A 25618-nucleotide genomic window follows, 5' to 3' on the forward strand; every position below is an offset into this window, starting at 1 on the left:
TTAAGTGATGATAGGCTTGGGTTTGAACTCTGATTCTTCTTTTATTTACAAATTATTTTACACAAATAACACTTAACCAGCGTAAAAGAAATATGAAATTACACTAAATACAATTGCTATATGAGCTTTCTCGACTTATTCATATCTAACACACACATACGCAGTTAATCAAAACCATAAACTTATCTTTTAGTGAAGTGCATTCAAACATTTCTGCATATCAGTTAGGTTTGCCTTCATTACAATCATATATTTACTTTATCTTGCAATAACTTAGCTTCGGTACGTTTCTATAAACACATTTTAACTACTTTTTCTTTACTATGGGTTTTATTCTCCGTTTTTGTGAAACCGTAAAACCATGTTATACACAGACGTATATTTGCACAGGATGTAAAATATTATGACTACGGTAAAGGCTAGAAACCCTAACCACTCTTCTTCGTTACTCGCATAAGGGAGGAACATTTTATATTTAGCCCCTCCTTTAAGATAGCATATACCCTTCTTACCAAATAGTACATGAGACAGATCCCTTCTTATTTCAAATAATTAACGTTTATTCCCATAGACTGGTGGTAAGTTTTCTGCTTCTGCACAAATATTTTAGTAGAAGGGTCAAGAGGTCAAGGGGTCAGATATCTTACAATTCCCATACACGTCGTATGTTTATCAAGAGCTGCTACAGCTTTAGTATGAGCCTTTAAGTCTGCTCTACGTGTACAGTGGAATTTTAATTACGAAATGAAGAATTACTGTGTCAGAACAAATGTTGCGTTACACATAACCATATGCTGCACTAGCCGACCCTAATTTAGCAGTGTAAGACTAGAGGGAAGGCAGCTAGTCATCACCACCCACCGCCAACTCTTGTGCTACTCTTTTACCAATGAATAGTGGGATTGCTGTCACATTATAACGCTCCCACGGCTGAAAGGGCGAGCATGTTTGGCGCGAACCCGCGACCTTCAGATTACGAGTCGCACGCCTTAACACGTTTGGCCATGCCGAGCCCTAACCAAATGCATCGTCTACAAGGTAATTAACTTTCTGATATCCTGATCACCAAATTTAATATATTAACTTCTGTTTTTAAATTCTTTTAGTTGTCTTACCTGAAACCTTGTTTAAGAACAAATGATTATTGTTCTCCATGTTGCAATTGGTTTCATCGTTTATTGTTTATTTTTCTTCGTCTCTTCTTCATGATTCAATAATAAATAACAACTATATTAATCATGAAGCAGATGATTCAACAATGTATAGTTACTATATTATTTATCAAACGAATAATTAGCCTTACTTTTATCATTCAAGAATATGTATCTACTATATTATTTATTAAACATATAATCAGCCTTATCTTCATGATTTAATAATGTGTAATTGCTGTGTTACTTATTAAGTAGATGATTAGATTAATCTTCACAATTTTATATTGTATTACTGAAATGTTCGTTATAAAGCAGATATGTAAAAGTATTGTTGTTATTTTTTCGTTGGCTGGCTCTTCTGGATCATTAGGTGAAAAATAATTCAACGCCCACTTCAAGTAACCATAAAAATTAGTTTTACTTCGTCTGTGATCTTCCTTTACACGCTAGTATACTTTGCAACTTGGTGGTTTACAGTCACACTAGCTTTTCTGTACAAACACATAAGTCAATTATTTGAACAAAGTGATTTAAAATGTACGATAACTATTATATCCAAAACCATGACAGCACTGATTGATCCGCTCAACCAAATAGTGTGTGTGTGTGCTTTCTTATAACAAAGCCACATCAGGTTATCTGCTGAGTCCACCGAAGGGAATCGAACGCTTGATTTTAGCGTTGTAAGTCCGTAGACTTACCGCTGTACAAGCGGGGAACAACCGAATACTAAACACCCAATCTTCTTGAAGCTTCACTGTTTCACTGCAAGCTTAACTAGCTAATTCATTGATTCACCCATATTTATAAATTCATCTTTGTTCTAAGTATTTTGCGAAACCTCATGTCTATTAACAGGACCTGCACGAAACACCGATAGACATTTTCATTGAAAAACAACAACTACTCAATCCAGTTTTCTTAATTTGAACTTACAATTTCTGGATATTTTTATTGGTTAAAAAGAATGCATTTTCCGTACTCTTTTGATGTTAAAGCTGTAACAAGTGATTTTGAAGTGACAAGGTGATTAAAATCTGTCAGCCACTCACGAGTCTCTAAGTGACACGCAGAGATATTCAGGAACCATATAAAATCTGTAATGGATTTACTGTTATGCATTTATTTCAATACCTACGTCTGTTTTAGTTTCATACATGTAACGTATATTGTTAAATGTGTATTGTGCAAGTCCCACCTGTTCTCTAAATTTGTAGAAGATTCTCGAGTGTAAGAATTAACAACACACATTTTATATTGTTGCCAAGTGAACTTTCGAGAATCTCGCCTTCAGTAAAGAAGATAAACTGATGCACTAAGAGACAACAGAATATTGTTGGTGTGCTACAGTCAGTTTACTATAAGCCTCAGAAGCTATAATTGTGACAAACGCTCATTAATCAGAAAACTACAGATATCTGCCCAGAAACATTTATGGTTTTCGAGCATTAGTAACCGTTTAACTTCATTGAATTAACTTCATACGTTAGTATTTCTACGAGGACATTAGATATTGTTATCGGTAAAAAACTTGCGTGTGCTTTAAGCTAGCCTTTCAGTGGCTCAGCGGCATGTCTGCGCACTTACAACGCTAAAAACCGGGTTTCGATACCCGTGGTTGGCAGAGCACAGATAGCCCATTGTGTAGCTTTGTGCTTAATTCAACAACAATAACGACAGCTTCAAGCTAACTAGTCGTCAAGGGAGAATACAGTATATCAACTCAGAATTAATTTGCTCGTCGTGGACCTGGACCGTGGATAAAATATTCAGTTGTTGACTAGATAGAAGATTATGTATAGTTTGTAAAACTCTTGTATACAAATCATTATTTGTAATAACCTTTATTATAAATTATATTGTTGTTTGTATATTACAACATATTTGTGTTAAGAAAGAAATTTGTTAGTATCAATCTTGTTAGCAAATATAAATGTGATACATATCAACATTCAATTGACTTCTGAATTAAAATTAAAAATTTCGGCTTTTTGAAATCGTAATACGTTGACATACGTATTATAATAAATCGGAGACCGAGATAAATTATAATACGAAACAAACCACCTTGATAGAGATTGTGTAGCAAGCCTAGTACAATATTATGTCTGTAGCAGTTTTTAAAGTGTTCTTTCCTGCTTATCCTACTTTTGACGATCGTGATGCTTCGACTTTGCATTCCGAATCGCAGGTGAAAGATGAACATAAAAGGTGATAGCAAAACATGAAAGATGCTGAGAATGTGGCTTTCTTGATATATACTGAATTTACTCCAAGCCTGCAGACTTTAAGACTAATCCATACGGAGACTTGTTGATACTGTATTTCACGTAAATATTATCAGTTAACAAACCAAAACATGTCTCGAAAAGATATGTCCGAATCCACTCTCTCTGAGAGTGTCCGGGTTGAACCTACTTTTAATATTCATCAAATTGTAGTGAGGGAAGTGTTAATATTCCCGAATGTTCTAGGACTAACTTGATCGTACCATAATTCATTACCTAGTTAGCGTCTAAGTTACAATATTAGAAACATAGCTTATGAAAGTATCATAAACTGTACTCACTTATTCGATTTTTAACCTTGGGGAAGAAGTAGAATAACATCCCCCGTCACTTTTCTATTCAGTAGACATGCATTATTATTATCATGAAATATGTTCGATTGACCGAGGATATTTCCTTCCTTCACCATTTAACAAAATCAGGCGGTTATGGTTGCAAATATTATCAATGAATTCTCTTATTGTTAGTTAGGTGGCGGAAGGAAAGAAGTTATTCTCCATTGAGGGAAGGGAAAGAATATTGTGAGGAGGACAGATAGATGTGTGAAGATAAAATGTTGTTTTATATGCATTAAAAGCGAGTTTTTGTGAATACTGTTGCGTTTATAAACCCAACCAGGACTCTTCAGATACACACGCATATATGAATATAACATAAATGATACAGAGGTTTAATTGAATCATTATACTAAAATAATTAAGAGTACTGGCTCATTTACTGTCAGTAACCTTCCTGTTAATAACTAATTCTTATTTCAGTCTAATAAATTCATATTCAGTTTAATTATTTAAAGCCTTTTGTTTTTTATATCTCTTTTTATTTATTAAAGACAAAATCATCCAATGTATTATTTATCTTTGCATGTGATTCAAATCTCCGTTTATTAGAAGGAATTAAACATTTAGTTTTTCTAGTAGCGCACAATCATGTTTAGAACTTCTGGATTTATGTAAACTTCGTGAGACATATTTACATATATTTTAGTAATTTACCCTTGCGACCTCAATTGAATTCAACGACTCTTTCAACCTTGACATTGATATCTATTACAACGTCTATCTACATTGCATCATAATTTGTCTGGGGGTAAAACAGCTACTTATTCAGCGCTATTGGCCATACAGTGTCAAGTTGTAATAAAAAGCTGTAGAGTCAAGGGTGAACTCTGCTTTGATTTATTATATTGCGAAGGAAGTTAGGTTAACGAATAAAGAGGCAGTGTTATTCAAAGAAAACTGCGTAGTGAGTGTCAACAGAAAGAGGATTGATAAGTGAAAGATACTGTAGTTAGTTTATACTGAAATACATTTCACGTTATTTGAATATGGATCAGGGTAAGACTTAAAAGTTTCCAGGTAACACCTTATTTATATGATTATATTTGTAAACTATCTAACAATTGTCAAGCTGGTCATTTGATTAAACATTTGAAAAAAAGAGTCGTTACTATGAAATATTGTTATGTGACGAAAAACCGTATCATATTTTAAATTAGTGTAACAAGAAAAATGAGTGTAAATTTAAATATGTTTTTTCTAATTGATTGGTCATGTTTTCTTGTACGTATTCGGTACGTCGTGAACCTCCATTTGAAGCGTGAGCTCTTTATGGCTAGCGTACTAATCTATGAAGCAAAGGGTCCATCGTTCGCGTTTTGTTGCTGCAAAATTGTTTTTTGTATTTTTTTCGCTTTGGGACCTTTTGGTGCATTATAGGATTGATGTTCAAACTTTACTGTTCGGTCTGACAAGAAAAGCCTACAAGCTTGAAGTGGGTGTTACTGACTAGCTTTCTTTCCTGTATTTATCAGCATCAGTTAAATTATGGACGGCTAGCGTAGTTTTCTCTTGTAGATCTGCGCGTATGATTGAAACGAGCGAGTATCGAAACGTAAACCCGCAGTAATTCTTCAGCGCAATCAAAGAGTACTTACCGCAAGGATTATTCCATACGGCTTATACTTGTTTGATCTTATTTCTGTGTCATGATCTCTTGGATAAGGTCATACTGAACATGAGGAATTTTACAAAGACTAAAACAAGGATGAGTTGAGGGGTTATCTCCTTCAAGTATGTGTTCTGAAAATGATTATTCATGTAATTTATCTAAAGATTGTAAGGTACCGTACTAACCTTAATGTATGACAATTAGCAGATCGGGTGATATGTTCACTTCCATCCTTGTGTTGTTTCGTTCCCCCTTTTTTCAAGTTCTATAGCCAGCCGTGCATAGATTTTTTCTACTTAGCGATATTTTCCCTTAATACTTGTAGGAATATTTGTGTGGTATATGAACGTATTATAGATCTTCTACTTTCTTACATTTCGTATAATTCTAGTCATTTCTAAGAAAGTTCAGTTTTTTTACATAACATGATCAAGAAAGTTATTTAGTTGATTTGTATTCTAGTTGTCGCTTTCTACTTGCTCATTCTATTGAAGTCGCATCTGTTGTTTTCGTGGGAGGAAACGACTATATTTTGTACCTTCAATGGTAGGTTAAAGATATTTCGAGGCTATGGCCTTCCTTCTACCTCGTGCTTGAATGGAAATGACCACTCACGTGAATCATTGTTAAAGAATCTGACGATACCTGAGAAGTAAGGAAAGTTGAATTATAAACAGTCTTGGGCTTGTTCGTTTTTGTGAGAGAATAGTTCTAGTCATGTGGAAGAGACAGTCCACCATATATGCAAGGACATACATCATGCTTATGTGTTCCACTGTACTTCAGGTTGTGTTTGCTTATATTATAGATTGACTATTTTATATTACAATCTATTATTTTCGCCATACATCCACGTTAGCGAATTACATTACTAACTCACTGAGTTACTCCCTCTTTGTTTAATTCAGATTGGTAGAACAGTCCTCTACCAGAACTTCAGATTCTCTTGAGGCTATGTATTCCTGACTGGATGCAATACATTTGTAATGATGTTAACTACATTGTTAGTTAGTGTTACTTCTGTTTCTGTTAATATACTAATGACATATTCAAACTTGAAGTTAAATACCTAAATGTTAGTGATTTATAGATTAATACACGAACCCTGACTGTTCAAGAATTTCTTAGAATATACTAAACTGTATCTTTTGCGTATCGTGAACCTCTATTTACACACTCGGATGTGTTAGTTATTTTTTTAACCTGTGTGAACTGACATGGCCAAATGGTTAGGGCGTTCGACTCACAATCTACATGTCGTGGATTCTGATCCCCGAATCACCAAACATGTATGCCCTTTCAGCAGTGGGAACGTTATAATGTGATAGTCAATCCCATTATTTGTTGGTAAAAGAGTAACCCAGGAGTTAGCAGTGGGTGGTGATGACTAGCTGCATTCACTCTGGTCTTTTACTGCTGAATTAGGGACGCAGATGGACCTTGTGTAGCTTTGTGCGAAATTAAAAACAAACCAATCAATCCATATACATGCTATATACTGCTTCAACGCTTAATGTTGGGCGACACTAAATATTTCTCCACATAAGTGCAGTGTACCTGTTGCACAAGTAATAAAACAAATAATAATAATAATAGAAGATTGGTCACAAACATTTTTTTTGCCTTCAATGAACAACACTGACAATGTGCCTTTCGACTCGCATTTAGCTTGCTACCATTTCCCAGAACAAAGTTTTTATGTTAATTGGCCAAGGTGACAGCTTCAATAACAATGTTCTGACATGCAGCACGACTGAATAACTCCTTTGTTGATTGCATGTCTATAAGATGCTTAATTTTGTGACCTTTGTATCACACTAGCCACATGCAGCACGTGAATATTTTGTTTGGTAACTATTCTGTTACACAGATGGGAAGAATCATTTAATGCTGGTAAATATATGCTCTTTTAATGACATGCATATACCTCTTTTACTGAATTGCATAATATTGTTGAGTTGGAGAAAATCTTGCCCAATAAGGGATATTTTACTTGCAGAAGTCAAATCTTCCCAAGCTGGTTATGTGTGCCACACCTAATCATAGGCACATATCATATGATATCAAGTTTGCTTCAAGAAGTGAATTGATTTAGATATTAAATGTGCGTGTTATAGAATAACGGCACTTGGTCATGAAAATAACATTGAACTTTGGTATTACCAGCATCTCCTAATTAAAATATTTGTTTAAAATAAATAATAGGTGTATTTAGAATGCAAGAAAGTTTTTTATTTTACCTGCCAATCGAATTCCTACAATAAATCTAATTTAATTCATGCAGTTCTACAGAAGGTTGAATATATTGTATTAAAACTATTTTGAATATGAATGTCACGTGAAGGCCATGGCCAATATAAAGTCATGATAGAGCACCGTGTGTGTGTGTATGTATTTTTGTGTATAAAAAAAAAAAAAAAATCAAAAAAAAATCTACGCTTTGACTTAGTTCTGTATTTATAGATAGATAGTAATGACACTACTTGCATAATATTTACATTATTAATTGTTTCTGGAAAGGATAGTTAATAGTTCATCCTAATTCAAAATACTTGTACATTCAGGTCCTGAAACGTGTGTTCAGATATGAAATTTAAGATTTTTATGATAGAATATATTTCCTGTATTTAATGGCATTGGAAAACAAGGTAATATATATATATGAATCTGCGATATCCTCTCTATCCAGAAAGAGAGCTACATCTAGTGATGCTCCACCAGTGATAAATAAGTGTCTTGTAACAGGTGAGATGCTACTACACAAAGCTCAGTGGTAAAGCTGTTCATGTGTTCCAGGTAGCACTATGTCATGTACTCCTGAAGAATCTCGGGTCAACAAGGAATTGCTCTACCATTGCATATTTCAGGCAGTTGGTAATCGAATGGGTATTCATGCTATTTCGTATAAATACATACTGGTTGAATTGTTATATGCAAAACCTATGGATTTTTGTGCGATTGTACTGCTGAATAGGGTACTGAGAAACCGCTGATCTTATCACTGGATATATTATGGAAAGGTCCTTTGAATGAATAGACATAAAGAACCTTTTTGAAATTGAAGATATGCTGTAGTACTATTGCTAATATGCATGTTAATCAGACAGGGTACGACTTATCCTGATGACTCTGACTTTAAATCGTTTAGCCTTATAATTCGCTGGCAGTATTTCTTTGGCTAGATGAGCTTGGGTCTCAACAACGGTTTTAGAAACGTCGTCTTTGTCTCTCCATAGATGAATGAATAATGATATCACGAAACTTTTTAAAAATCTGAAATTTTCATTTGATGTAAGACTTACTTTTTTTTTTTTTTTACAAAACTTAATTTCGATTTTTTTTTTGTAATTAAACACAAATCTGTAATCTGCCCACAATAGGCATCAAAATCCGTTTTCTACCGATTTAAGTCTGCATACATATCGCTGTGCCACTAGAGGGTTCGAACTCTGTGCTGGCTTTTTTACTCTCCAAGTTCCAAATTATAAAACAGATTTTTCTTTGGTATTTGTATTTATGATCAATATTTGGTACAAGCAAAACTCTTCCAGTGTAATCCAAAATAAAGTTTATACATGTTTTTTTTTTTTTTTTTTTTTTTTGTCTAGCAGGAACTACTTTTTTTTCTTAAAACCGCAATGTCTTGTGAATTAGCGTTATTGAAAATGCCTCTCTAGCAACCATATTTTAGAGCTAACATTTACAGCAGTTTGTTTTGTTTATTTTTGAATTTCGCAAAAAGCTACACGAGGACTATCTGTGCTAGCCGCCCCTAATTTAACACTGTAAAACAGTGTTTAGATAATTAATGGCTATTTTTATCACATGATTATTGTTATTCTCTGATTTCTATTTGGACAAATGTATTGTATTGTTCTCAGAATCGCAATTCCTGGCAGAAGTTAATATTCTGGGAACAAAAATTACGGAATTTGGTAGGATTAGCTGCTTGATAGAAATGTATTTCGCTAACGTTAACCAGTTTGGGCAATTTTAAATTTCACTAACCATTTTCTACTTTTACACTCCTGGCCAAAATCGTAAGTCCAATGAACATAAGGACAAAATATGTATTTTGCGTTTTTAGACTCAACCATTTATTTGAGTAGAGCTTCGAAAGATGAAAATAAAAAAGGGGGGGGGAACTTTTTTAGTATTTAATAGGGAAAATGTGAACACTGAATTTAGCCTAAATACTAGCTGGTCAAAAGCCTTTCTCTCGTAGATGCCGTCTTATTGAGCTGCATTCTGCGTCCGTAAGGGCCTTAATCTGGTTTGACGATCGGCTGGTGTCTTGCGGGACAACCCGTCGAATCCTCCTCCTCAACGCCGGTGAAATTTTCTTGGGCCGACCACTTAATTCCCCTTCCGTATCCCTCAGGGTCTTTTAATAAATTTGAAACAGCAGTTTTACTACGCCCAATGTAACCAGCGATGGCACGTTGAGAAAGACCTTGCTTTTGCAGCTCGACAATTCAACCACGTTCAAACTCCGTCAAATTTTTAGCCTTTGCCGTGTTTTTACCCAATGTAACACAGTAGATGTCAGTGTGAGATGTTGGCAACGCTAATGCTTGAACACAATGATTAAATTTCATAGTGTTCAATAGTTTTTAACACAATGTGTGATGCTCCATTTGAAGGATATATAAAGTACTAGTACATTACGCAACTTGTTCGTTCTTTCATATTTTTTGCACTCTATTGCAGAGATAAGAAATTGATCAATCAGTTTAACTTGAAGGTTGTTTGATTTCCAAGTGAATACCTGGACGATTTCATAATTACATTCACTACTGTAAGAACGTATGTTTATTAATAATAATAATAATCTCTGGCTGGCTTAATTAAAGGTAAAGTGTTTGAAAACAATTTAAAGCTTACTATGGTAGTTTATTCACATTTAATTAATGATATACATGATATAACTAAGTATTTATTTAGTGGCGCACTAGAGACACAAACAAATTATTTCAGTAAGCGACCTAATGATACGATTAGGATCATAACATTAAATTTATTTCATTTGTTTTCTGTTATATTTCAGAAGTCTGTGATTCTTCATCGTCCAGGAGACTAGATGTTTATCGAGTAACCGATGCTAATCTGTCTGAGCGACGTCCTCTTCTGATTTTGGAAACAACCACAAATCGTTGGCAGAGATTCTTGGATCTACCTGGTTTAGGCATTCTCTGTTCACTCTTCTCGGGGGTTTGTTTTGCCAGTTGTTCCCTTATGTTTAAACTTATTCCTTCTATGAACCCTCTAGAAATTGCTACATGCATGTCTGTGATACAAACGTCTATCTTCAGCAGTGTTATTATCCAGACACGAGAACCTCTTTGTGGAGCTCCAGCAGAGCGGCGGGTCCTCTTGGTTCGAGCAGTAAGTGGAGTCCTTGCTTGCAACCTTTCTTTTTACTCTCTTCGATTCATTCCTTTGGCCGATGTCACTATTATTCTTTCAAGCACACCTGTTTTTGTTAATATCTTTGCATGTATGTTTCTTAAAGAGCCTTGTGGCTGGTTTCATGTAGCGACTGTGATAACCACAATGACTGGGATTTTTCTAATAACCAAACCGTCTTTTATTTTTGGCAAGATTCAGAAAAACTGTGAGGTCGACAACATAATTATTGGCTCCATTTTAGCTTTTGGGAGTTGTTTAGCCATTTCTGTCATTATGATCGCTGTGCGAAAACTAAGGTCAACTAACTATGCTACCATCAATTTGACCTTTTCGATCTTACTCATTATTGTTAATTCTGCCATTTTAATAATCACTGGAGACTGGTCGTTTCCATCATGTGGAAAAGAAGGCTTGTTGCTGTCGCTGATGGGAGTTTTGGTTACATTTGGTCAGTTCTTTCAAACTGCTGCTTTAAAACTGGAAGAAGCAGGACTTATTTCCATTTCAAGGACATTTGATATTGTCATAGCTTTTATTTTTCAAGTGACATTACTAGACGAAGAGATCCTGTGGACCAGTGTCTTAGGAGCAGTACTGATCTGTTCAGGTGTTGGGTTACTTGGGTGGAAAAAATGGAAAGGTTAAATATTAGAAAAGTAAAACAGAAGTTTTGGATTTCTGTATAAAATAGTCATTGCGCTTATTTTATTTGTTTGTGCTATTAAATTTCTCGCATAGCCACACAAATGGGATTTCAATGTTACTCATGTAAAGCTTTCGCAGTCATCGCTACGAATTTTATGTATAAGGGACGCAAACTGAGGATATTCAGCCTTAAGTATGCGCGCTAACCGCGACCGATCGAAAGATTTAAAGAGTAGTGATTTTCAAACATTATTTGGTGAAACTGAAGAAGTGTAGCTTGGGAGAAGTATAACCTTTAAATTGACTTATCACGCTGAAGCACTGTATAAATAAGTATTGTTTTCCACTTTAAAATACGCTCCTGTTAGAGTAGTATAAGAAAATAAAGCCTTATGTAAAGTCGCATTTTAATAGAGGTGTACCCAGGTATTGTTAGTGTTAACTTTACACACTTTTAATGCTAAAAACGCGAGTTCGATTCCTGTAGTTGACGGAGCGCAGATAGACCATTGTGTAGCTTTTGCGGTATAAATCAACAAAACTAACTTTAATAGGTCTACTTTAGTTGGTGTGTCAAGCTCCAAATAAAGGGATCTGGTGTCGGACACATGACGTTGCTGAATACATTCCGTCTGTTCAGCTGTGAGAACGTTAAAAAAGTTTATTTACTAACTTTCCAACATTAGAATACAGTTTTCTGATTTTACTACCAAAGAATCTCGCAGTAAAATATATCTCTAATATTAGAATAAACTTTCTTTTTTACTGGATTAGGAGGTATAACGCTCGGGTTAGATTTTGATACAGAATTTCGATACATTTTATTTTTTACGTAAGGGTTAAAATATATTGTCAGTCTTAAGTCTACACAAGACATCTCTTGATATATCAAGATAGTGTCATAGTAGATGACACTCTCTCTTTTTCTCTTCTCGTGCGATACGAAGGAAACTGGTTAGTCCGAGTAACCCGGAGTATAATGATAATAAATTTTTATTATGTGGTGCTTAACAATTATAATAACGTTTCGCTTTAAAGTATTTTAAGAGATTAACGTACAGAAAATGTACAAGGAGTTTCTACAGCAACATAATTAAATTTGCAGTACGTTGTACATACGCGCGCGCGTGTGTTTGTGTGTTTGAAATGTTCCAAATAAAATATTTATTTTTTCACTATTGATTATTAAATAAATGTAATATTGTAAGTTACATATCGCACCGATTGAACTATATAAGTAATTTCAGATAAATTAGATTACTTGCTTATGAAAACCCGAGGAAAGCCAAATAAATGTAAATAAGTCTGTGTCAAACAACATGATGTGTGTGTGTTTTTCTTTTAGCAAAGCCACAAAGGCTATCTGCTCAGCCCACCGAGGGGAATCGAACCCCTGATTTTAGCGTTGTAAATCCGGAGACATACCGCTGTACTAGCGGGGGGCAACAACATAATACTAAGCACATCACTAGCACGTGAACCAATGAAACCAAATGGAGTTTAAATTGTGGCCAAAATAAAATCATCAATGTCTTTCCATCAGTGTATTTATCGCATCCTGGCAGACAAACCAAGTATAAGTGTGGTTATCAATAAGTAAAAACTGTCCTTTCTAGCCACGAAAGGATTCTTCAGAAAAAAACAAGCGAATAAGAAATCTGGAAGAAAAACAAAGAACAAAATAATGTTACATTATAACAATGTTTAGGTAGCACCAGATTCATTTAAGAAATCTTTAACGGAAGTATGGAAATGATAAGAAAACTATCAAACACAATGTCTACATGTGTGTGTGTGTGTGTGTATATATATATATATATATATTTTTTAATAATAACTGTGAAACTCTACCCGTTGAGATATGCGACTCGCTACAGTGTAAGTGTAATTATGGAAAGACGGTTCAGATTAGTTACAGACATATGAGGTCTCTTTACGCAGAGAGATGGAAGCAGAAAATAAAAAAAACTCATATCTTTAAACGAAAACTTCTCACGTCTGACTACTTTTCTCAAATCATGAACTCGTGAGCACAATTTAAGATAATTAAGCAACGTTTCTCACACATAGTATGTTTTTTTATTTGACACATGGTGGGTTTGTTTGTGTGTATTTGAATTTCGTGCAAAGCTACACGAAAGCTATCTGCGCTAGTCGTTCGTCTCTAATTTACAGTGTAATTCTAGAGAGAAGGTAGCTAGTCGTCACCACCCACCGCCACTTCTTAGGCTACTGTTACCAACGAATAGTTGGATTGACCGTCACATTATAACTCCCCCACGGCTGAAATGGCGAGCATGTTTGGCGCAACAAGGATTCGAACCCGTGACCTGCAGATTGTGTGGCGAGCTCCTTAATCACCTGACCGGCCCTAATTATGAAAGTGCCGGATTATAAAGAATAACAAACAATAAATATTATTTTCAGCTGGCAGCCCGAGATGGCCAGATGGGTTAAGACCCTCAACTCGTAATCTGAGGGTCGCGGGTTCGTATCCCCGTTGCACTAAACATGCTCGCCCTCTCAGCCGTTGAGGCATTATAACGTAACTACCAATCGTACTATTCATTGGAAAAAGAGTAGCCCAAGAGTTGGCGGTGGGTGGTGATGACTAGCTGCCTTCCCTCTAATCCTACACTGCTAAATTATGGACGGCTAGCGCAGATAGCCCTCGTTTAGCTTTGCGAGAAATTCAAAAACTGAACCAAACATTTAAAAATAAAACTAAGTTTTAACAGTAAGGTTGTTGTGAAAATATCGCGTCGCTTGAAATATTTAGTATTTGAACGTTCGCTTGATAAGAACCACACCAACCCTATTTCTGAAGAGGCTGAATTAGTGATAAACGATGACAAAAAATCGAATATTTTAATGCAAATAACAGTAACAACAAATATCCAAATGATAATAAACAGCACTAATAACTTCCATATACCAAGAAACAGTACTGTGTATTATAATTGTATGCATCCTAAAACCTGTAAAATACAAAATTTTCAAGTTTAGTAGCTCGTTTTTGTAGTTTAATATACTCTGAACAACAAACATTTATTTAAAATGGATGATACTTCACTGTAGTGATTAGTTTGATTATTAAGTTAATGTTTGATAATTTTTCTCTTTACTTCATTGTATGCAATTCATAGATATTTTCGTGCTAGAATGAAATTAACAATTAATTTCAGAAACTATCTTGAAACATGTACTAATGAACCAGTTACCTTCACACTAGTGCAGTAGATATTTAGTTTTTGGCATTTAGAATAAAGCAATGTTGTCCGTGTTCCAAATGGAAGATTGCCTGCGCTGTTATACCCGGAATCTTCATTTGCGCATGATCAAAAGGTGTGCCAAAATAAATTCAATTTTGTCGCTAATTTCATTCTAAGGTTAGGAAGGAGTAAGAAGGAAGCTAGTTGAGTAGAGTAAGTACTGAACTTGTATTTATACGTTTTATATCTCTAGGTCGAGTATAGACGTAAAAAAATGTTACAGGAGCTCTTTTGTAGCACTATAACATGGTATATTCTGTTATTATCAATAAATCAAAAAGTTTGGAAAACACTTTCTTTCATTTTTACATTTCAAACACGTATGTTACATTTATTTGTTCTGTGATAAGTTTTACCGGAAGAGACAATTACAGGAACGAGTTTTGTTTTTAGAAAAAGAGAGAGAGAGGAAATGTTAATGGAGAAACCTCCAAGGGTACAGAGTATATACTCTGTATATGTAGCTTTATGTGTATATACAGGAGATAGACGAAAAAAGTGCCCCCTTGAAAATATTGTTAATTTGTTATGTCTTTCATCATATAACAGAAAAATATGTAAAACTACATATTTTTAGAAGGTACTCAATGAAATCTATTCAGATATGAACTCAAATTCTAATTTTAATACTGGTTTTTGTAAACACGTAAACTTTTCACGATTTTAGTTACATTTTCTCATAAAAAGTCTTGCGCACTTGTAGTTTCTTAGATTTTTTTTATTCCAGTTATCCTAGAAAATCATTAAACAAGTTGTTCTGCAATAATCGAATGTAAAAATGAAACTCAAAACAACGCAAACCATTTTCACAAGTTAATGTATAGTTGACATTCCCTTGGACTTCAGTACTGCTTCACATCGACTTGGACTGATTTCAATGTGTTTGTGAAGATATTCCTGAGTGATTGACTTCCATCCTTCTTTGAGTACTTTAAAAAGCTCATCTTTTGTGTTTTGTTTGCGACTTTTTGTTAATCGGTTTAACTCAGCCCATGAATTTTCAATCGGATTGATATCGGGTGATTGGCCTGTCTATTCCATATCATCAGTTCTCTTATTTCTAAAATATCTTTTAACGACTTACAATTGCAGAAAAACTTGTTTGCTCATTTTCTAGGCTAATAGGAATAAAAAGATCTCGGAAGCTACAAGAAGTGCAAAAATCTTTTGATAAAAATCTGTGTTAAAATTAGGATTTGAGATCATATTTGAATAGATCTCGTCGAGTTTATTCTAAAAACATATAGTTTTACCCATTTTTTCATTATCTAATAAAACATACAACAAATTAACATTTTCAAGGAGGAACTTTTTTTTTGTCAACCCTCTGTATAAATTACAATCGGGTTCATTAATATACTTTTTGTTTCATGAAACAAGTTTGAACTAATAAAAGTACGTATTTTTGCAAAGTATAAAAGAAATATACTGAATGAGAATGTTTTCTGTGGAATTTTGTGTGTTGCTAGTTATATTAGATAAAGGTCCTAATTTTAAATGCAAACACCAAATTTGCTTTTACAACCTTAGTAATCTGACTGAATTTGTTTGCGAGAGGTAAAACGAATTTCTCCGTTACGTTGTATCAACTAAATTAAAGGTTTATTTATCGCATACAGCCCGGCATGGCTAGGTGCGTTAAGGCGTGCGACTCATAATATGAGAGTCGCGAGTTCGCATCCCCGTCGCACCAAATATGCTCGCCTTTTCAGCCGTGGGGGCGTTATAATGTGATGGTCAATCCCACTATTCGTTGGTTAAAGAGTAGCCCAAGAAGTGGCAGTGGGTGGTGACGACTAGCTGCCTTCCCTCTAGTCTTACACTGCTAAATTAGGGACGGTTAGCGCAGATAGTCCTCGAGTAGCTTTGCGCGAAATTAAAGAAAAAAATATCGCATACTTTCCGGAAATACTAATTAATCTAAACATGTTATTTTCTAATCGCCAAAAGATTTTTTTACTATCAGTGCGGTAGGAAATAAATTAGAATACTCCAGTCCTACGATTGAGTTTAACTTCTAATAACCAAGACTTGTTTTCCAAATTTTCACACACCGGTACTCAAAATGATTCGAGAAAAGATTCAGACAGTAAAGAAACACAACCACAAGCTTTGTCATATCTATTTGTAACTTATTCGAATTTTAATTGCAATTCGGAATGAAATATCAATAAATAATCTGGAAATGCATATTCTAAACGGAATGAATAGTATATTAGCACAATGATAATTTCTATGTACACGTTCTTATGCTAACAATAATGTATATAAATACAAACCTCTAGGGCATGCTTAGATATAGGAGAACGTATTAAAGCAAACATGATAATACTGCGTATGTATATATCCGATATAATTATATAATTTTTTGTACATAGCAAGCTAGAAAACAATACTGCACAGAATGATTTACCACTACTGTGGATACTGATTAGGCATTCGACATAAGGTAACTATTCATCTATCTATACTTATAAAAGTTAAAAAAAATCGTTTGTCTCTTAGTTTGTCCGCGAACTACTACTTGGTATTTGGAGCAATTTCAACCAAACTCGGTAGGGCGATACATTGGACAAAAGGACACGACATAGTGTTTCTTACCCGACCACATCTGCCCTTAGTCATGCCCGCAGGAAAAATGTTTTTGTTTAGTTAACGACTTCACAGCCTTGGACCAATATTTATTTTTAAAGTTTCTATTTTGTGTTTTTAAAAGTTTTGAGTTATTTCATTAAAATGGTAAATATTCACGTTTTTACAAAGTTAAATAGCAACCAAAACATAAGATCAAACACTTAAAATCGCAGGGTTACATCTCAAAACCCATTGTTTTTGATACAGCCAATTCTATGTTGGGTGTTCAAGAGTAGGATAACCAAGGATGTTATTTATTTTGACCCAAAATATTTTATAATGTGATATCTGAAGAAGCACTCGGAGTGGAGACAAACACTGGGGCTGTAGAGAGGAATTAATAAAAGTAATACATAAGATGAAGTAATTGTAACCCCGTTTCTGTAATGTGGAATAAATAAGACGTGAAATAAAGCAAGTGTAAAAGGAAGTAATTTTCTTTTGAATTTCGCGCAAAGCTACACGAGGGCTATCTGCGCTAACCACCCTAATTTAGCAGTGTAAGACTAGAGGGAAGACAGCTAGTCATCACCACCCACCGCCAACTCTTGGGCTACTCGTTTACCAACGAATAGTGGGATTGATCGTTACATTATAACGCCCCTACAGCTGAAAGGGCCAGCATGTTTGGTGTGACGGGAATTCGAACTCACGACCCTCGGATTATATATATAAAGAGAGAGAGAGTGAGAAAATTTTAAATCTAAATAATGAAAGCAAATTAATGTGTTTGTCTCAGGACGGCTGGTATGGGTATTAACATTTACCAATAAACTGTTAATACCCATACCAGCCGTTCTGAGATACATTTTTATTTCAAGTCGATATTCAGTCACCACAAACTGATGTGTTGTTAGTTATGTATTAAATAAATGGAATGTAATATGAATAATAAAAAGGTAAGCCCATTTCAGAAGACAAAAACTATTAACATTGCATTGAGATTTGAGATTTGTTTGAGATTTCGTTAGTTTTCTTCCATTTTATTTTAAATAGTGATTGATATGGCAGTAGTTGGTGTGTCTACCTGTCGATGTTTTATTGAACCAATTCCGGCTTTTTTGTCTTTGCTCTACAATAGAGATTACTATACGGTAAGTGTCTGTTAATGTTTTAAGAAACTAGTTTCTCTAAGAACTAGTTTAATAATTTGATGGTGGTTAGGAAACATCTTAAATGTATCACTTGTGTTTTAAAATCCTAAATGGGAAATAAATTTATTTTACTCTTCTAAGTGACTTTATAAAGCCCATAAAATTTAGTTAAAAATATATTTAATTAATGTCACTACATGACGAAGTTTTACGTTGTTTGATTTTGGTACCCGTCATCTTACTACTTCGTCAGTGTAGATGACAATCTTTATCCAAAACGAATAAACCTCTCTTAACGAATTTCGGGGCTCGCCATTCACACTGAAGGAGAAAATACATTGACTAAACAAACCACGACAGTGTTCTAATATTGGAAGTTATTAGGTGTTCATCGTTTAGAATTACGTTTTTTACAATGTGTTCAATATTTTGAAGTATAAGTTCATTTTATTCAACAATTTCAACTTTTAAAATTACACATTGTCTTTGATAAAGGCATAGTATGATATGTGAAGCAAATACGTTTAAACTAGTTCTTCTAAAATATGTTGGTCATTATTTACATTTTCTTATGAATAATCAAAGAAGATTTGAATCAAAAATCTTGAAAAGGTAATGCTATTTTTTCTTATAACGATAATAAAATTAACACAATGTTCGTTTTAAGAAACAAGTGGTGCTGATAGAACCAAATTTCGAAGTGTTCGAGTCCGTGAGATATCACTAAATACTCCACATTTCAAGTTATAAGAGTGACATCAGTTCCTTTGCGAGATACAATGACGGACTGTAGGTTGTTGCTGTCTATCTATGTTCAGATCATGATTTAAAATGAAGGATGGCGACAGATAGCTTTAGTAACTTTCTAAATCTCCCTATTTGATTGCAAAGACACACACACACACACACACACACATTCATGGTCTTACTGGTAGTATAAAATTTCTTTACGCAATGAAATTCTGGCACACAAATCGGTGATGGACCTTGTTAAACAGGAATATTAAACTCAACGTTATTAAATACGTTTTCGTATATTCTGACTTTTAACTCAATATTGATAATGTTAATAGCAGCACTAACCTTATAGGCACACACTAAAATTGTGAGTTGACTTCGTTCATGAATAAAATTATATTGTGTTGGAGTGTACCACGAGGAAATATTTAGAATTGTTTTGTTGTTGGACACAAAGTTATGCGACTGGATATGTGTTTTGATCTCCACGGGTATCAAAACCAGATTTTTAACGTTATAAGTCCAAAAATTTACCACTAAGTTGTAGAGAGGCAATATTTAGGAACACTAGAACATTTTAATTTTTGTTTTGCAGTTTCAGCAATAAACTATTTGGTTGTTTTTGTGCATGACTACATAAATTATCGTATTTTTCGGTGTATAAGACGCACATTTTTTCCAAAAAAAAAGGGGGTCTCAAAACCCCCCTGTGTCCTATACACCGAAGGTAACAAATGTTATGCCTCCTTAGGCATACCGTACCTTGTACAGCAAGAACTAGAAACTAGCGTGATCAACCTTTACACTTTCCTGGGCTTGTTGGGTTTTTTTTTTTTCTCTGAGACTAAGAAAATGGGTTATTATGGGAAATTACTGTGTTCCGTTAGGAGGACCTTTCTTTAACTTAAATGAGACGTTGTTGAACAAACAAATAAATAATAACTGTGAAAAATATTTTTTGCCCTGAAGATAACCTTGAAACTAGGGGTGCGTCTTATACACCGAAAAATACGGTGATTTAGTTTTTGTCACATTATAGTTCTCTCTTTTAAAAACAGGCATATAAACTTTATTTAAGGTTTATTCACAGCGGAAGTTGTTTGCTGTTTCCACATTTGTCAGTTATTTATATAATAGAAAGAAATGTGTTTCAAAAGTTGTATTACGCATAATATTTTTATTCGATCCACCCAAGGTCCTGGGTCTGCTATGGTTTATTGCTTATGGCACTTGAATCGCTAACTGCTAGTCGCATGTTCGAATTCCTTCACCAAACATGCCCGCCTTTTTAACCATGGCAGTAGTATAACGTGACGGCCAATCCAACTCTTCGGTGGGAAAGAGTAGATCAAGAATTGGCGGTTGGTGGTGTTAGCCCATCTCCTTCCTTCTAGTCTATCACCACTAAAGTAGGGACGGCTAGCGAAGATAGCTCTCGAATAGCTTTGTTCGAAATTCATAAAACAGTCTATGGTCCCTCCCCCAGCAGGTGACCGTGAGAATGTTCTACGGACGGTGTGTTAAGGAACGTTGACTTCTGGCCTTAACAAAGGCAATAAGGAACATCAATTCCGGCTGTTCTACTGACTATGGCAAGCGGAAGTTTCGGCGTGACGTAACTTGATGGTTATGCGAATTTGGGACTATCTGAGTTGTTGACGTAAAGTTCACGGATGTGACGAGCCGGGACTTCTTAGTAAAACAAATATGAGAACGGAGAATGCATTTGCTGGTTAATCATGAAGTGTTAGGTACGTAGACTATTTCTCAGAATTATTGATATTTTCTAATAAAATTACAATTTATTGTACTTTCGTTCCCACAGAAATAATTGTTGCTCAACTTCGTGTAATTGATGATATAAATAGTGTATCGACCACAAACATGACTGTAATGTCCCGTCCGTTTGTTTGTTTTTGAATTTCGCGCAAAGCTACTCGAGGGCTATCTGCGCTAGCCGTGCCTAATTTAGCAGTGTAAAACAAGATGGAAGGCAGATAGTCATCACCACCCACCGCCAACATTATAATGCCCCCACGGCTGAAAAGGCGAGCATGTTTGGTGCGACAGGGATGCGAACCCGCGACCATCAGATTACAGGTTCAGTGCCTTAACCCACCTGGCCATGCAGGGCCGTCCAATCAGATGAGATCTAGTGTTCAACGAAAGGTCTCTTCAGCACTGGATAAAGAAAATATAGTGTGGTTAACTTAGTTACATTCTCTTTTTCCTTCATTCATAAGTTAATATAAATATATTTAAAATCAGTATATATTACAGCAAGGTGAATCACTGTTTATTTCTCTCTTTTGTTAGATACAACAGAATAATTATTGTAAGATTTAGTCTGTTCTTGTTTTAGTAAGTAATTAGTCTTGAATGAAACTTGACTGGTCATTACACTGTGACTGACACGTTACTCCGGTAAATTAGTGATTTGTTTAAATCGTGTTACGTTACGAATTTCTTATACTGTGTTATAAAACAGTATAAAACTTCTTTTGTAAAGTTTGTCGTGAGCTAAATGATGAACTTCAACTTAAGTTTTTTTATACAGAATATTCAGAAGTATATTAAAGATACTACTGGTTTTACTAGTTCTCTTCTTTATTTACAGAAGTTAATCTTATCTCATATTTCAGGGATTTTACAAAAAGTTATCTATAATTCAGGAACATTGATAAGGGTTATATTTGAATTGAAAAAGAAGGGAGTTTTTACAACCACAGTAATTTTATGAGGTTAAGCAGTGTAACGCAAAGTTATAGTAGCTCTGAAGTGTAGTTCCCACACTGTAGCGCCTATGTCTTTTTAATAATGTATGCTCACCATTGACTTACTTTGTTGGACAACAAAAGATAACGAAAAAAAACACAACAAAACCATCAGACCGTTTACAGAAGGTCGAGAAATACTAAGAATTTTCTAAAGACTAATTCTCTTGTTGTTGTAAAATGCAATGGAAATTAACGAATGACACGTATGTGCTTTATGAATGCAACGCTTCAATGAAGGTTGTTTTTCAGAATAATAATAGAAAGTTACGTTGCACTTAGTGCGTTACAAAGACTGTTAATTCATGGACATTTGAAGGAGGGTACCTTCATCAACTGGTATTGGTATATTTCACAATGAATACTACATATGTATTAGTTGATAAAATAGCTGAGATCTCTTCGTAAGGTAGTTTAATTTCAGAGAAAGTAAATGTATTGAAACATACAAGAGGAACAATGATGAAGTTAGGCAACTTCGAAGAAAAAGTCCGCCGAAAAGCATATTTTTAATAAATTTGAGAAACTTGCGCCACATGAGGTAGAGAACACGAAAATCCAGAGTTAGGATTTGAAAGGAACAATAAGTAAAAAGAAAGATGGACCTTTTGTTTTAGTTAGTAATAATATAAATTAGTAAAATGGTAAATAGAAAGGGAATCGTCGATCAACAAGCTTCAACTTAACAATGTCCTTGAGCCTACCTACGTCACACAAGTCCGCTCCTTGTTACTCCAACCCTCACCCCATCACAAACCATGACGTTTTAAACTTTGACTTGCTTGGTCGGACCAGTTTGCTAGAAATACTTTTCGAATTGCCTGAAACCAGACTGCCATTTTTCAGGCAAGCGGCTTGCTCGTGCTTTTGTATGTGCTTTATTTAGCTGGTTTTCGAGAACTGTGCACGTACAATGACTTGCGTTGGAAATATATTTAAATCATGAAAATTCACGCCCAGTCTTCTTTACTTGCATATTCACCTTCAAAGTGAAGGCGCGAAAAAGTTTAAAGAATGTTCTGTTTCTTCTATTTAGGATCGAGAACTTGTGCTTGATCGACACCTCAATATCAGAATATTTCATGAGAAAAAATGTAATTTTTTATATTCGTGTTGGAGTACGATAGGCATGATGCCATCTGCCAGGATTAGCGAAGATGCAATGAGAAGTAACACAGATGGTTGTTTAGTAGTTAGATCAGAAGCTGAAAGAATACATGCAGGTGTATTTCATTACTTAAAAAATTAGAATCTCATGGAAGTCATGACGGTCAAGTAGTTAAGAAGATGGTTGAAATACAAATTCACAAACGTTTCGCTCTTCGGTTCGACGAAAGGATAAGCACGCACACCGTCCATTGTTTTGATTCTAATAACACACATACCCATTGTTTGGAAATATGCGAAGTGAAATAGCTTTTAAATAAAGTGTTGTTGGGTTCAGTTTCGACACCTTGAATGCCAATTCTGTGGATGATTTTGGGACTTAGAAATGTAGATGTGATATTGATCAAATTTTCAAAAGTAGGTGTTCTCAGATTGTGTCACTGTCGTTGTTATAATAAGAAAAGCCCAGAGACGATTTCTTGTGACCTAATATTTGGAAACAAGAACATTTTAACTTTAAATATGATTTCCATTAATGGCGGAATGTGGTAACAGTTGGGAAGGAATATGGATTCCGAAAGTCTCTATAGGGAAATTGTTGACATGCTTACGGTATGTGTTTTCTTGTAGCATAATTTTATCTAATGCCTTAAGCTAAATGGTATGCTATCCAAGACTAAATGTATATATAAGCCTGAAAACTGATAAACCAGTTGACAAGTTGTGGATAACGGATGGTTTGAGTTAATATAAAAAAACACTGACTTAAATCGTCCCGTTCTAAATCAGTGGTAGATTTTGACATGAAATAGTATTGATGGTAGCTTTTACAGTTTTGTTACACGTAGTTAGATTATACAATAGTTACGATAAACTTAACATGTGACAAACACAAAAATAGCGTCTCCTTGTCTTTGACATCTTAAAACAACTTTTTAGACAACGAGGGATTCCAGCTCTCACAACAGCCACATATCTATATGAAAAGCACTATATAATTCGAGATGTCTACGCCAACAACTAACAGTATTGGACAAATTAAACATAGAACTCACCGTTCTATGTACTAAAAGTGTAGACGTGTTCAACATATTCCCTGTTTGGTTTACTTATAAAGTTTTAACGGGAACGTTTAGCCTTGACAAGCGCCAAGTAAAACATGTCATAACTAAATTAATCTAAATTAAGACAAAGTAAGGCTAAACTTTCATTTTTAATTTCATTAGAATTCGAGGTTTACAAATAGAAGATTAATTCGATGTGTTACGCAACCTTGAAATTCATAACATAACTAAAAGATAAATTGCAGACTATATATATTTTGGATCACAACAAAATATGTTATAATCTTTGTTGTATCGGCAACGCTGCGTGGGTTCAATTTCCGAGATATCTTCTATTATGAAGGTAGATTTTTACATCGTAATTTGTATTCTACTTTAGTTTGTACAAAGTTCATTGTTTACAGCCTAGTCTTCTTAGTTTATTACGACTGTTCTTAAATATTTTCAAAGGATTGTTTGCTTTTTTATTTTAAATTTCGCGTAAAGTTACATGAGAGCTATCTGCGCTAGCTGTCCCTAATTTAGCAGTATAAGACTAGTGGGAAGGCAGCTAGTCATCATCACCCACCACCAACTCTCGGGCTACTCTTTTACCAACAAATAGTGGGATTGATCATCACATAATAACGCCCCCACGGCTAAAATGGCGAGCATGTTCGGTGTGACGGGGATTCGAACCTGTAGATTACGAGTCGAGTACCTAAACAATTTAGCCATACTGGGCCTTCTTCAATGGAAAAATACTGTTGAATAATGCTGTATTTTCTTTAGATGTTAAAGTTAGAATAAAAGTTAAGAATATTATATATGTACGTACGTGTATATAGGAATATATATTATGTATAAAACTTTTGTTTTAAAGCTCGGAATATCACTTTGAAAGTCCTTTGATAATCATTTCTTCACGACAAAACTAGGAAAACAATAAACAACCGGTCACAAGTTCTTCTGCTCGGAAATAGTTGTATATTAATCACGTCTCATGGAGTACTTACTCAATTGTGGATTTATTAATATATACGATATCAAATACACACATGGATACAAGGTTTAGTGAAGTGGTTGGATTAATTCATCACGTCCAAAGTTCTTATGTTTAAACACTTTAAATTTAAACACGAGATAACGGAAAGAAAACTAATAGAAGAAAATTGCATAATGGATGTTAAAAATTAGTCCTGAAATAATTAATGGTTGTAGAAATATTAAGGAAAGTGGCCTATACATGTATAATCCTAGGTTTAATTGAAACGGTCATTGTCACTTTTAGTGTTCAAAACAATTGATTTTTTAAAAAAATTTGATGCTGTTCTAAAACATAAAGTGGAAAACTTTAACATTCGTATTATTCTGTTACAAAGTGCTTATTTACACACATCGTGAAGTTGTCAAGAGTTCTAGAATGTATTACGTTAACACGTTGTTGAAATAGTAGATTTTCTTACTTTTGTATCTGTAATACAGATATATTAATACATTGTTAAAACGGTAG

The 25618-nt window shown here is 34.5% G+C and overlaps 2 protein-coding genes across 16 annotated transcripts in view; both read left to right on the plus strand.

The window, feature by feature from the left end:
- Positions 1–4568: 4568 nt before the first annotated feature.
- On the plus strand, positions 4569–12761 carry LOC143250618 (solute carrier family 35 member G1-like). 2 transcript variants are annotated; one of them, XM_076501446.1, is made up of 2 exons: positions 4569–4797; positions 10437–12761. In XM_076501446.1, the coding sequence occupies exon 2, from the start codon at positions 10625–10627 to the stop codon at positions 11441–11443; it is 819 nt and encodes a 272-aa protein (XP_076357561.1). In that variant the 5' UTR covers positions 4569–4797; positions 10437–10624; the 3' UTR covers positions 11444–12761. The 2 variants fall into 2 exon arrangements, with proteins under 2 accessions (XP_076357561.1, XP_076357560.1); XM_076501445.1 differs by having other exon boundaries at positions 4569–4776.
- Positions 12762–14793: 2032 nt separating this feature from the next.
- The window catches only part of LOC143250620 (uncharacterized), a 112030-nt gene continuing 101205 nt past the window's right edge, over positions 14794–25618 (plus strand). For 6 of the 14 annotated variants that reach the window (XM_076501459.1, XM_076501458.1, XM_076501460.1 and 3 more), the window contains exons 1-2: positions 14795–14868; positions 18346–18443. Coding sequence is in view for 7 of the 14 variants with exons in the window: in XM_076501450.1 (XP_076357565.1) it covers position 14868; positions 18346–18443 (99 nt within the window). In the remaining 7 variants the exon portion in view is untranslated. Of the gene's footprint in view, positions 14869–18345; positions 18444–22811; positions 23675–25618 lie in introns of those variants that run through there. The other 8 variants (XM_076501453.1, XM_076501455.1, XM_076501456.1 and 5 more) reach the window with 6 other exon arrangements.

The sequence above is a fragment of the Tachypleus tridentatus genome, chromosome 5, assembly GCF_004210375.1.
Source record: "Tachypleus tridentatus isolate NWPU-2018 chromosome 5, ASM421037v1, whole genome shotgun sequence".
NCBI classification, from domain to species: domain Eukaryota; kingdom Metazoa; phylum Arthropoda; class Merostomata; order Xiphosura; family Limulidae; genus Tachypleus; species Tachypleus tridentatus.